General features: G+C 38.6%; 1 protein-coding gene across 2 annotated transcripts; it reads left to right on the plus strand.

The window, feature by feature from the left end:
* The first annotated feature begins 234 nt into the window (after positions 1 to 234).
* LOC137949619 (potassium channel AKT1-like) lies at positions 235 to 6984 on the plus strand. 2 transcript variants are annotated; one of them, XR_011111879.1, is made up of 12 exons: positions 235 to 593; positions 1699 to 2064; positions 2211 to 2268; positions 2382 to 2699; positions 2978 to 3223; positions 3316 to 3414; positions 3535 to 3567; positions 3680 to 3865; positions 3959 to 4153; positions 4256 to 4331; positions 5373 to 6707; positions 6798 to 6984. XR_011111879.1 is itself a non-coding variant. In XM_068795721.1 (11 exons), exons 1-11 carry the CDS (start codon positions 409 to 411, stop codon positions 6251 to 6253), a joined length of 2643 nt encoding a protein of 880 aa, XP_068651822.1. In that variant the 5' UTR covers positions 235 to 408; the 3' UTR covers positions 6254 to 6984. The 2 variants fall into 2 exon arrangements, 1 of the variants encoding a protein (XP_068651822.1); XM_068795721.1 differs by having other exon boundaries at positions 5373 to 6984.
* Positions 6985 to 14120: the final 7136 nt, after the last annotated feature.

The raw sequence follows: 14120 nt of genomic DNA on the forward strand, positions 1-14120 counted from the left end.
TTTCGTCCCGACAACCAAACCCTCCTTTGATCTTTCGTGTCCGTCTCCCCTCCACCGCCATCGTCTCAGGCGCCCATTCTAGAACTCTTCCTCTACTGATGGCGTCTTTCAGTCCCAGCACTGGCTCTGCCGTTGGTGCCGCCGACTCCAACGACAGAGAGAGATGAGAAAGGGCAAAGAGGTCATTTGCTGCCGAGCGATTTTTAATGTTTTCCTAATTCCTTTATTGTTTCGATCGACCGTAGAGCCTGGAGGGGTCCTTGTCTAAGGTACAGAAGCTTATTCAGGTTTAGCGAAAGAGAAACAGACGAGAGAAGTTAATGACGAGGCTTATAAAAACGTCTCGGGGCGGAGGGAGAGGCAGAATGTCCAGATTGCTTCGCCAGTTTTGACCCTGTGGTCTCAACAATGGCGGGGCAGAAAAGGAGAGGCGTTTTTACTGTTATGTGCGGTCATCCTGGGATTGAGCAGGTTTCCAGAGATGGCAGCCAATACAGCCTTTCAAGCGGTCTTCTTCCTTCCCTTGGAGCACGGAGCAACCGCAGAGTTAAGCTCCGACCTTTCGTTATTTCGCCTTACGACCGTCGCTACAGGTGAGACATCCCCCCACCTCTGTTTTTGTCTCTGACTGCGTGTTGGAGTTAACGGAATTCCGGTTGGTGCTGTTTTCTGCATTGGCCTATAGAAGTTCATGAGAGATCTCATTGTTTTTTGTTTTGGAGAAACAGCGTAGGAAAACTGTTTCTCTCGGATGGTTTCTTTTCTTTTTGGCATCCAACCTTGGGCTTATGCTTTCTTCATTGTGATTTCAAGTTGTAATGATTTTGTGACTACTTTTCGTTTTAATTTCGTGCGGGAGAGAATGCTTGAAGCGGTTTGATCCTTTTTTTCCGTGGAATTCTCCGCAACGAGTTCATACGCTTGAATTTGTATCAGAAGCTTGATATTTTCCTTTTTCCATACGAATTCTTGTTTTAGTCTCTTATACGTATGTGTAGAACGGTTAAATTAATGGCTTTTGTCTTGCTGGAAATTTTTTTCCCCATTTGCTATCCATTGCATGAAAGGTAATTGGGTGATCGGCCGTGGAGCTCTTCGTCAAAAAGATCGTTTAAGTACATGGGGAATAAGTGTGTTTTCCGTGAACCAATGTTTTCATATTGGCTTCCTGTACAAAAAGTTATAAACAATGTGTGGTTTCTTGTTTCCTAGTGAAGCAATAATGGAAAATTTTAGCCACAGATACGGTCTCGTTCAGTTTTGCTGGAACTTTTGGTTGCTTTAGTTTCGAGCATGCTTGAGGTAATGATCATTAGATGAAGAAACTCCGTCCATCTTGTGCATATTTTATATCTTTTAAATTTAGCTTGCATTTTTTTTTTGCTTGTCCTGCAATTCAAACTTTCAGGTCCATATGGTTTAACCTATTACAAAGTTTTGTGGCCTTTATGAATATGAAGACCTTATCGGATGGTCGTTTATATGATTCTTCCTAAAACTTAACTTTGAAAGAGTTCTGTTTATTTGTCTTTTACGTTGTTCTGTAAGGAAGTGACAGAGTTGTCTGGAATAGTAGAAATTTTTTTTTTTGGGTGTTGGAAGAGTGGATTTCTTTGTTATAGTTGATCTTCCAGATGTAATTGTTCAATAAAAGGATAATTCTTGTGGTATTTAACACTGATTCTTCTGCACCTGCAGAACCTGGGTGACATTTCTTGTGACTCTTGTCATTTATACTGCTTGGGTTTCTCCATTTGAATTTGGCTTCCTGGAGAGGCCAAGGGGCCCTCTGATTGTGGCTGATAACATTGTTAATGGATTCTTTGCCATTGATATAATCCTTACGTTCTTTGTGGCTTACCTTGACAAAACAACTTATCTTCTTGTGGATGATCCTAAGAAAATTGCTTTGAGGTACTCAACCACTTGGTTGGCTTTGGATGTTGCGTCCACAATCCCCAATGAAATTGCAAGGAAGTTGTTACCTCCAAATCTTCGCTCATATGGTTTCTTCAACATGCTTAGGCTCTGGCGGCTCCGTAGAGTTAGTGCTCTTTTTGCAAGGTGAAGCAGTAGACTAGTGAAATTTTTTGCCTATTCCTTTGATGTTATGTTACTATTTCAATATTTAAGCATTAATGTAACTGATTCAAAAGGAATTGCAAGATGGATATATTGAGCATGCTTTCCATTTGTTACTAAATACACAGGTTGGAGAAAGATCGGAAGTTCAACTACTTTTGGGTCCGATGTGCCAAGCTTGTTTGTGTAAGTCTTTTGGATAATATTTTTGTTAAATTTATTGGATAGTACCTTAGTGAAATTCTTCTATGTAATTGTTTCATTTTTTCCCTGCTTACTTGTCTCAGTCATTTGTTTAGGTGACCTTATTTGCTGTTCACTGTGCTGGGTGCTTTTATTATCTTATTGCCGCAAGGTATCCTAATCCCAGTAAGACATGGATTGGAGTTGCTATGGGTAACTTTGAAGAACAAAGCCTTTGGGTTCGATATGTGACCGCTATGTACTGGTCAATCACCACCCTCACAACAGTTGGATATGGTGATCTGCATCCTACTAACACGAGGGAGATGATCTTTGACATCTTCTACATGCTATTCAACCTTGGTTTGACTGCGTATCTGATAGGAAACATGACCAATTTGGTTGTCCATGGAACTAGCCGAACAAGAAAGTTTGTGAGTTTCTTTTTCTTGAACTTACCTCTAAGATTCTGAAAGAAGTATTTTATCTGTTCTGTGTAAGGCAACACTGCTGCTACCTGTTGTACTCTGTAAACATATTTTTCAGAATTTTTTATTGCAATGCAACAAAGTTGTTCATATCACAGTAAATCAGTGGTTTATTTTCTTATGTACCTTTTGGGAGATATAAAAATCATGGTGATTTGTTTTCCGATGTACCATTTGGGAGATATGGAAAGGTTATCATTTTTTTTTTTTTGTTGCGATTACAGAGAGATACAATCCAAGCTGCTTCAAGCTTTGCACAAAGAAACCAACTTCCTATCCGCCTTCAAGATCAGATGCTGGCACACCTATGTTTAAAGTTTAGAACAGATTCAGAGGGACTACAACAGCAAGAAACTCTTGATTCTCTCCCCAAGGCTATTCGGTCCAGTATATCCCACTTCCTCTTTTATAATCTCGTTGATAAGGTGTATTTATTCCGTGGTGTCTCAAATGACATGCTTTTCCAGCTTGTAAGCCACAGTAAACATATCATGTCACTTATTCCTTGGTATTTGTTCCCAGATTTTTGTTCTTATTTATGAAGTTTCTGTAATTTTTGAAGGTCTCAGAGATGAAAGCTGAGTATTTCCCCCCCAAAGAAGATGTGATCTTGCAGAATGAAGCTCCCACTGATTTCTACATTCTTGTGTCTGGTGCTGTGGTAAGTAACATTATCTTATGTATTTTCCTATTCTTTTTGTCAGCGAGTATAAATTTTGATTTATATTTCTAGTATTTCTCTGTAGTTAAAATTTATTTCTGTTTCACATTTTTCTGGCAGGATGTTCTGGAATACAAAAATGGAACTGAACAGGCAAGTCAGAACTGGACTAGCTTTCAGAATTGTTTAGGAAATTTTGGGATTTCTTTGGCTGCAACTTAAACTGTAAACACTATTGAAATGACCTCTATGAATCCTACTGTAGGTTGTTTCAGAGCTAAAAGCAGGAGATGTTTTTGGGGAGATTGGAGTGCTCTGTTATAGGCCACAGCTATTTACGGTTCGGACCAAGCGTTTGTGTCAGCTGTTGCGGTTGAATCGTACTTCATTTTTAAATATTGTTCAGTCCAATGTTGGTGATGGAACTGTTGTTATGAACAATCTCCTTCAGGTATTTGAATTCCATTGAAATAGAAATGGAGTTGAATTTCAAGCTCTTTTTGTGCTGTCATCAATGTTTTGGTGTTTCACTTGTTTGGAGTAGCATTTGAAAGAGCTCAAAGATCCAGTAATGGAAGGAGTGCTAGCGGAGACTGAGCACATGCTGGCTCGGGGTAGGATGGACTTGCCTCTCAGTCTATGCTTTGCAGCTCTCAGAGGAGATGATCTCTTATTGAACCTACTATTAAGACGAGGTTTGGATCCAAATGAGTCAGACAGTAGTGGGCGAACGGCACTGGTATCTCTTTCTTTTTCACTTGTTTTTGTAAAAAAAATCTTTCCTCTACCTCTCACACATTTGTGTTTAATTTTATGTACTTTTTATCTTGTATGTAACCAGCATATAGCAGCATCTAGAGGAAGCGAGGGCTGTGTTCTGATACTTTTGGATTATGGTGCAGACCCCAATAGTCGAGGTATGGATTTAAAAGTTTGTACCTATTTTAAAAACTCCAGCCTGGAAAGGAAAGTCTATTTCTCCAATGTTGAACTACGAGTTTATGGTGTATCCCCAGTTCAGCTATAAATCAATGTACTCATCATGTATGTCCTGTGAAGTACAAAATGGTTTACATAGAACCTGCATAACTTTTCAGTTACCAATGTGCCACCACTAGCCCCGTTTTTTGGGCTAGCTCCAGGGTGGGTATGTGCAAAAGCAGTTCTGCTGGAAGCTGTAAAGGGGCTTCTGAGCACATATGTGCCTTCCACACAGCTCTTCACAATAGCAATTCTACTAGTAACTACTGCTATATACAACCAAATGCTCATAGTTACACCTGTTGGCTGTCCTAGGCATGTGAAACACCTTGCTGACCCCATTGATGGGTGTATATGTTGGATTTGGGAGGTACCGATATGGTACATCATATGTTATGTCTCACTTTTTAATTATTTTAATTATTTTTATTGACTGAGACGGGAAGTTACTGTCTGACACGATATATGTCAATTTTAAGGGTCCTGCCACGGCGGGACCCAAACCTGACCAAAAGATGGCATACCACTGGCAGGTCTATGGGATCCTTTGTGTGCAATGGAGGTTACAATTCCTGCTTCAGCAAACAGTTCATGTCAAGTTTACTTGCATTTTCATTATCATTTATTCTATGATTTTTTAGATCAATGGTGTGATGGAAATGGGCGTGTCACTGTTAGTTTGAAAATGACCTTCCTTACGCTGCAGCTCCAATTATGTAATTCAGCAGTTGTTCCAATGTAGATATTAAATAAGATGCAATATGTTTATGTGGTTCAGTTGCACTGAGCCAGTTAATGAATTGGAGGTCATTCCTGCCTGAAGATACTTGAAACCTAGATGGTTATTATGCAGCATCGTTGGAAGTTAAGATTACTTAGTTGCCTTTTGATTTTTACTCAAATCATAGTATCCATGTGTGTAGGTCTGACTTAATTGATTTATTCATAAAATGAACCCTTATGTTTGTATTTCACAGATTCAGAAGGTAGTACTCCTTTATGGGAAGCAATTCTTGGAAGACATGAGCCTGTAATTAAATTGTTAGTAGACAATGGAGCAAAAATCACTCGTGGGGATGTAGCACACTTTGCATGCACAGCCGCTGAGCAGAACAGCTTGGACCTTCTCCAAGATATTGTTAAGTATGGAGGAGATATCACCCTTGCCAAGGCCAATGGAACAACAGCTCTCCATCTTGCAGTTTGTGAAGGCAATACTGAAATGGTTCAATTTCTACTTGATGAAGGTGCTGACATGGATACACCTGATATGCATGGCTGGACAGCACGGGATCTGGCTGATCAACAGGGTCACGAAGAGATCAAGGCTCTCTTCCTGGCCAAAAAAGAGGGTAGTTGTCAGTCCTCCATCACTGTGTGCGAACCTGGAGTTCAATTCGTTGGGAAGTTTAAGAGTGAACCTGTGATTCGTCATTTTTCAAATGAGAGTAATGCACCCATTGCTAGTGAAGGGCCTTGGGGTGTCAGCAACCATCAGAGGCGTAAGGCAAACAATTTCCACAACTCACTGTTTGGGATCATGTCGGCTGCTCATGTGAATGAGAGGAGTGCTTTGTCATCTTATGTGGGTCCAACCAGATATAACGGGATGACCAGGGAATTTCCTGTAAGGGTTACAATCAGCTGTCCTGAAAAGCATGAGATGGGTGGGAAACTAGTACTGTTACCAGGATCCCTGGAAGAGTTGCTTAAAGTGGGTGCTAAGAAATTTGGATGCTCGCCAACAAAAATTCTTACCAAGGACAGAGCTGAAATTGATGATATAGATCTAATCAGAGATGGTGATCATCTTCTTCTTGTTAGAGAGGATGGATTCCATGATGATAAGAATCAGTAGGTTGATGAATAAGAGTAAAAATATATACTAGATATTGTAATGAAAGAGCACAATTTTTGAAAGTGTGTGGCAGCTTTTTTTTTTGGGCTCATATATTCACTTGAGTAGCACTTAATTGGATCATATGTTTATGGGTTTCATGTATTTTCTTTGGCTTTTTAACCTTGAGATTTGATGTTACTCTGAAGTGACAGTTGGAGCTCAAAGTGGATAAAGGGAATGATGGAAATAGATGCAGTCAACATAAAAAATGTTCGGTAGCTTACTGAGAGTGGAGATGGTTTGCATAGTGAGTGAGCTGTGTAAGCTAAGGTCTGAAGGTTGTGGGAGAGATGGACAAGTTCCTATTATGGTAAAGAAATGTAGGATATCATGTATTGGAGGATCATCTGTTATTTTTATCCTCATATCTGGTGACTTAAACATGAAGAGAGGAGGCCTATGAATGTAACATGTAAGCAATTCAATTATGCATATTGGTATACATCTGTTACTGCTGCAATTTTGGTTGAAACTAAATGAACATTCTGCTGAGGCTTTTTAGGAAGTACTGGAGAAGAAGAGACACTGGAGTGAGTTCTTCCACATTCAACAAGCAAAGGAAGGGGATTTTTGTTTTATTTAATTTTCTATTATTATTATTTTATATTCTTGGTTCGTTTTCTTACTGCAATTTGTAATATTATTACCTTTGTTTCAAAAGCAAATTTTAATCTTATTAACTGTGACAAAATGGGGACTTCTTGAAATTGTAAATTAAGAGTTATGGAAGTCTCTCTTGTTGAAGTGTTAAGATATTTCATGAAGCTCTGCATATTGTGCACATTGCTGCAAATTAATCTCCAAACTACTTCCCAACTCAGAATTCTCTAATTTCTCTAAATATTTCTCTGCAATATTTTGCTTTGCAGTTTCTATAGTTTCTCTTCAGTTGAAAGCCTCCAAGGTATATATAAGCATAGCTTCCAAGGTCTATAGTTTCTCTATAATCACTTTCAATGAGGCTGACATGCAGAGTTGTAAAGTTAACCAGAGAAAAGAATTTGACAAAATTGCTCATGAGCATTTGAATTGCAGTAGTATGTGATCAAATTTAAAACCTCTTCTAGGCATTGCACTTCTGACCAGAAAATCTGTATTTAAAACCAGGCCTTCCTCATTTGAATGCTCTATTTGCAAGGACTTTTGCTAGGATTTTTTAAAAGACACCACAAATCATATTTAACAATGAAAACATTTTCATCATTAAACTCTATTTCTTGTAATGTAAGGAAGGAGTGAAGTATCATTATTGTATATTATTATTGTCTAATAGGAATGGTAAATGTGTTTGTGTCTCATATGAAACAAAACTTTTAATTTTTTTCAATGATCAAATGAGCAAGCAAACACCCATTGAGATGGACTTGTTCCAATTTCACTATTACAATCTATTAGAACATCTTACTAGAATGAAACTCAATGGCTAATAGCTAAACCAATCCTACAAACTAAAAATCTGATTCAATCTTTCTATTGGATTTTTAGCTTAGCCTTCTTGTAGTGTTTTTGAAAAGAGAATGATCAAAGAGAGTAGAAGGGTCTTAATTTCATGGCTTAAACATTGTTGACTATTTGAAGTCTCCTCACAATTTCATAAAGGTTGGAGTAAATCAAATTATTTTGATGCCACATGAGGGGGAGAGAAAGTACTTTGGCATCATAAACCAGGAATTCAAATGCAGCCAATGAGTCACAAAATGACTTGAATAGAGAGAGATCATCCTTGTTTTTTTACTGTTAAAACAAAGAGGAAGATCTAAAGAAGAGTAAGCAAACAAAAATCTATTAAAAGAAAGAAGACCTTATGGTCATCTAAGGATGAATTGAGTGGAAACTCCCAAACTAGATTGGGTTTGTTACAATGTGGGACCAACTATGGTTGCCCGAGTTGGTGGGACCCACCATGAGGACGTGAGATGCCAAGAGGAGTCATTACACGAGCTGACATGAGTTGGAAGATAAGAAGCATGAGCTGGAATGAGTTAGAAGACTTGAAGATCAAGTGGGACCCACAAAGATACCACGAGTTGGTATCCTTATCACATGAGCTGGAAGATCAAGTGGGAGCCATAAAGATGACCACAGGCTGACATCTTTATCCTATGGTCACGTCCTCATAGAAGAAGTCTAGTTTGAGTTATGTTAGTCTTCTAATTATGTTGACTTATTTTATTATGATAGACTTATCTTTAAAGAGTTATAGTTTGAATGTAATTAGGAGAAGGTAGTATAATTGTACTTGGACTCTACTAATTTCCTCTACTATAAATTGAGGTGCTTGTACTCGAAAATAAAATATAAAAGTGAAGTAGTTCTCCAGTTTTCTCTCGTGAAGAGTTCTTCTCTTGCCTAATCTCTTTCTTCTTCTTTTTCTCTTCTCTCTTCTCTACTCGAGAGCTCTCTCCCTTTCTTTTTTATTTTTCCCTCTCTCATCTTGCTTGAGATATCAGTAAAGGGCTCCTAAATTCAACATGGTATCAGAGTATCAAATTTAGGATCCCCACGTCAAAGGAATGCTCTAAAAAGGTATGATCAAAGCTGCTCATAGAAGGTTCTTTATGAAGCAAAATTGAAGCTTATAAGATATTGGTTTTCAGATATTAGAAGATGGTTTAGAGATGTTTTTATGGCCATCTTCATCTTATGAGATTATGGAAATATATGCATCTCATATTAGAAGAAGTTACCAAGGCAATTTTATCGGTTTAGAAATGTTTTTACTGAGACCAGTTTATGTTGAGATTTATGCATAAAAAGTTATAATTCTATGAGAACAAGATTCCATGATAAAGAAGATTAGTATTGAGCCTATTATGAGTGGTTATTCATTGAATTTAAGAAATATGATTACTTAGCTTCTATGCTAAGCCTCTCCATTAACCGAGTTGGTTGAAGAACTCTACTTGGTTTTTTTTATTAGTATTTTATTGGAGAATTTTTTTAAATTGAATTGCCTATTATGGTTGAAGAAAACATGAGTCACAAGAGTGATATACTCAGAATTACTACTATACCCTTGTGAGGGGTATCAAATTTTATGAGTTGGTCCACATCGGTTCACAGGTTTCTTATAACAAAAGACCTTCTTGGTCACCTCACCAACCGTGGACCACCTATTGATGAAAAAGATATTTTTTATAACAAGTGGTTAAAAAATAATACTTTGATTATTAGTTTGCTTATCAACAACATGGAAAGATCTGTCTCCAACAATGTTATTCATCTTGATACTGCTAAACAAATTTGGGAGACATGTGCTAAGTTATATTCTAGCTCCGACAACTTACACAGGCCATATGATTTTCTCCAAAGAATGCTTAGCACTAAACAATGAGAAAATATCCATGAATATTTGGCTCGCTTTAGAGGCCTTCTCAAGAATGGAAAATAGCTCAGCCTACCTCCACGGATGTCTCTGTCTAAAACAAATAGAAAGAAGCCTTAGTCACTGCCATATGCCTTGAAAACATTAAACCGTATCTCAAAATTGCTAAAAGTCAACTTCTTAGGGCTTCTGCAATTCCCAGTTTTGATGATGCATGTGCCACATTACTTCGTATTCCAGACGCTTCTTCTTCTACTATTGAAGTATCATCCACTATGTACTCCGAGAATAGGGGAACATCATACGACCGCAGCTGAGGCTGTGGTAGAAGTTATATAGTAGGACGAGGAAGAGGTGGAAGGAATGGTTCTATTAGAACAGATGGCAAGGAATGCAATAAGTGTGGGAGATATGGCCACACTATAGAGACATGCTATTACAAGGAATGCACCTATTGTGGAAGATATGGCCACACTATAGAGACATGTTATAAAGTCCATGGCAAACCGGACTGGACGAAGGTTAATCAAGCCTTAGTAAGTGATACAAAGGATGACCAGGCTACTACATAAAAAAAAAAAAAAACTTTTACCGATGATGAGTATAATTTATTCCAGAAAATGAAAACATTGATGGGTTCTGCTCCAAGTTTCTCCTCAACTACTGCTACCACCACTGCTTCAGGTATGCTATTTGCCTCCTCTTCATCCTGGATAATTGACTCAGGGGCCTCCGAGCATCTCACAGGTAACAAATATCTACTACACTCAGTTTTTCCTTATCTCTCACATAATTTTGTTACCATAGCTGACGGCTCTCAAACTAAAGTTTTAGGGAAATGATCCACTTATGTTACACTAGTACTTTCTCTCACAGATATTCTTTTTGTTCCTACTTTTCCCTTGAATCTTTTATCTGTTAGTTAGCTCACAAAATATTTTAATTGCTCCATCACCTTCTCACCCCCTTCTTGTGTGTTTCATGATCTTATAACAAAACAGGTGATTGGTGGAGGTTGTGAACAAGGTGGGCTCTACTACCTGGACGTGCCTAAAAGAAATATTGTTTCAACCAATGAAACTGAGATATGTCTATGGCACAACCGGTTGGGACATCCATCAACACAATCTTTTCATTGTCTTTTTCCTACTCTTAAAGAAAGGTCAGAGTTAAATTGTGAAGTCTATCAACTAAGCAAACACCAGAGGACTACATACTCTGCTCATCCAGAACTTAAAAGTATTACTCCTTTTTCATTGATTGATACAGATGTATGGGAACCTTTGAGTGTCTCAAATATTTTTCGAGTCAAGTACTTTATTACATTTATTGATGATTTTACTCGTACCACTTGGCTATTTCTCTTTAAAGAACGTTGTGAATTACCATTCATATTTAAATCCTTTCATGCTATGGTACTCACTTAGTTTGGTCAGAAAATAAAAGTACTTCGGTCTGATAATGCCAAATAATATATTTCCAAAGACATTGACTCCTTTTGTCAAGAGAATGACATTATTCATTAAACATCGTGTGCCTACACCCCTCAACAACATGGTGTAGCATAATGGAAGACCCGTCATCTTCTTGAGGTAGCTTGCAGTTTACTATATACCATGACAGTTCCATACTTTTATTGGTTGCATGCCATTCTTACTATATGTATTCTTATAAACAGGTTGCCCTCTTCCGTTCTAGGTAATAAATCCCCATACTCGTTATTGTTGCCAAATGATGATCATTTTTCACTTCCCTTGAAAGTCTTCAACTGTCAATGTTGTGTTCATATTACCTCCCCACAACACATTAAACTTGATCCCAAATCTATCTAGTGTATCTTTTTAGGATACTCTCGCACATGAAAGGGCTATGTTTGCTACAATCCCACTCTCCAACATTTACTTGTGTCCAGGGATGTCACTTTTTTTGAAGACTCTTCATACTATTATGACAATGGTCCTCCAGGTCTATCTTCTGTACCAAATTCTCCTCAACCGGTTGTGCCCCGTGTTATGGAAACTGCTCAACCCCCAGACACATTGGCTGACATCACACCTACTGAGTTTATGGATCCCACCCAGGTAAGTCTATCAGCTCCTATTTTTTTTGTCCCATAATATGATACTCATCCCATTGCCTTGCGAAAAGAACCCAGAACTTGCACTAGGTCCTCTATTTCTCACCCCCATATCCAATTTTGTGTCTCACCATCGTTCGTCCTCTTTATGTTGTCAATTTATTTTATCTATCTCCTCCATATCAGTCTCACCGTCCTATCAGGAAGCTCTCAAAAATCCAGGGTGGAAAGTGGCAATGGACAAAGAAAAGCACACACTATAAGAAAACTAGACATGGGCTCTAGTTCCATTTCCATCAAATAAGAAACTTGTCAATCAAGTGGGTTTTAACAGTGTAACACAATCCAGATGGGTCCATTGCTCGCCCAGTTGTTAAAAGTTATACACAATGTTATGGAATTGATTATGAGGAAACATTATCTCTAGTGGCCAAAATGAACTCGATAAGTATTTTATTATCTCTGGTAGCTAATTCTTCCTGGCAGGTATATCAGCTTGATGTGAAAAATACTTTTGTTAATGGGGATATAAAAGAAGAAATTTATATGCATCAACCACCTGGTTATATGGTTTAGGGGGAGTCGATATGTCGATTGAATAAATCCCTTTATGGTATGTAAAAGTCTCCTCGAGCATGGTTTAAAAATTTTAGCCAAGCCCTCATATAGGCTGAATTTCACAGATGTTCGGTAGATCACTCCATATTTATTAAAAACACACCTAAATGCAAGGTAATTTTGGAAGTATATGTTGATGATATTATTTTAACCAGTAGTGATCCCGAGGGCATCCAGGAAACCAAGAAAAAAATATGTGCAAAATTCAAGACAAAAGATCTTGGACTACTTATATATTTTCTGGTTAGATGTACTACAGTCCAGACATGAAATTGTACTATCTCAAAGGAAGTATGTCCATGATCTACTGGAGGAGACATGAATGATGGGGTGTAGACCTACAGAAACCCCTATGGACTAAAATACAAAATTATGTGCAGGTACTGGAGAAGATGTGGATATTGGAAAATATCAAAGACTTGTCGGAAAACTTATTTATCTCTATGTAACAAGACCAAATATATCATATGCAATAAGTGGGATATGTCAATACATGCACAAACCATAACTCAGTCACTGGCAAGCCCTAGAAAGAATATTGCGATATTTTAAAGGAGCTCCAAGAAGAGGGTTTCTCTATAAGAACCATGGTCACTTCAACATAGAAGGATTCTCAGATGCAGACTGGGCCGGATCCCCGAATGATAAAAAATCTACTTCGGGATATTGTACAATGATTGGAGGAAACTTGGTTACATGGAGAAGTAAGAAGCAAAAAGTAGTTGCACGGTCTAGTGCAGAAGCAGAGTATAGAGCCATGGCACACATAGTTCGTGAGCTTCTATGGATTAGATCCCTACTCACTGAACTGGGATTTTATAAAGAAGCTCCTATGGATCTTTATTGTGATAATCAAACAACAATACATATCACATCAAATCAGGTATTCCATGAGAGAACAAAGCACATTGAAATAGACTGCCACTTCATATGAGAAAATTTTCAAACCGTCATATTATCTCTCAAACATATATCTTCACAGAGCCAAGTTGCAGGCATTCTCACTAAACCAGTTACTCATAAGATCTTGTCCACCATTTGCAGCAAGTTGGGCGTTTACGATGTTTTCTCACCCCCAACTTGAGGGGGAGTGTTATAATGTGGGAACCACCATGGTTGCACGAGATGATGGGACCCACCATGAGGACGTGAGATGTCAAGAGGAGCCATTACACGAGCTGGCATGAGTTGGAAGATTTGAAGATCAAGTGGGACCCAAAAAGATACCACGAGCTGGTATCCTTATCACATGGGTTGGAAGGTCAAGTGGGACCCACAAAGATGACTATGAGCTGGCATCTTTTGTTAGAGCTGGGTGGTTCCATCCACCATTGATGGGTTAGGTACTTGACTTTCCACACTTAACAGACTGGTCTTTTGGGTTGTATTGGCTAGGCGTTTGACATGGTATTAGAGTTGGGCACCACATTCCGCGTTCGAATCCCGGTGGAAGCGATAGGGAATGGGAACGGTGGGTGTCAGAGCAAGGTGGTTCTGGTCCACTTGGGTTAGGTTCTGTCCACCCCTGGTCCACATGGGTTAGGAACTTAGTTTTTTGCACTTAATAGACCGGTCTGTTGAATTGTATTGGCTAGGTGTTTGACATGGTATCAGAGCTGGGCACCACGTTCCATGTTCGAATCCTAGTGGAAGGGGTAGGGAACGGGAACAGTGGGTGTCAGAGCTGGGTGGTTCCATCCACCACTGATGGGTTAGGTACTTGGCTTTCCTTACTTAACAGACCTATCTTTTGGGTTGTATTGGCTAGGTGTTTGACATCTTTATCCTATGGTCACGTCCTCATA

The sequence above is a fragment of the Aristolochia californica genome, unplaced genomic scaffold (assembly GCF_029961685.1).
Source record: "Aristolochia californica isolate CCGP_79_NKW_82.1479 unplaced genomic scaffold, dmAriCali1.0.hap1 SCAF_14, whole genome shotgun sequence".
Classification (NCBI taxonomy): domain Eukaryota; kingdom Viridiplantae; phylum Streptophyta; class Magnoliopsida; order Piperales; family Aristolochiaceae; genus Aristolochia; species Aristolochia californica.

What these genes read in the sequence shown, in the direction of transcription:
- LOC137949619 (XM_068795721.1), top strand. Translation starts at nt 409, where the DNA reads ATGGCGGGGCAGAAAAGGAGAGGCGTTTTTACTGTTATGTGCGGTCAT. An exon ending in GTTAGTGCTCTTTTTGCAAG is followed by an intron (nt 2,065 to 2,210) that starts GTGAAGCAGTAG and finishes CTAAATACACAG; the next exon opens with GTTGGAGAAAGATCGGAAGT. An exon ending in CTAGCCGAACAAGAAAGTTT is followed by an intron (nt 2,700 to 2,977) that starts GTGAGTTTCTTT and finishes TTGCGATTACAG; the next exon opens with AGAGATACAATCCAAGCTGC.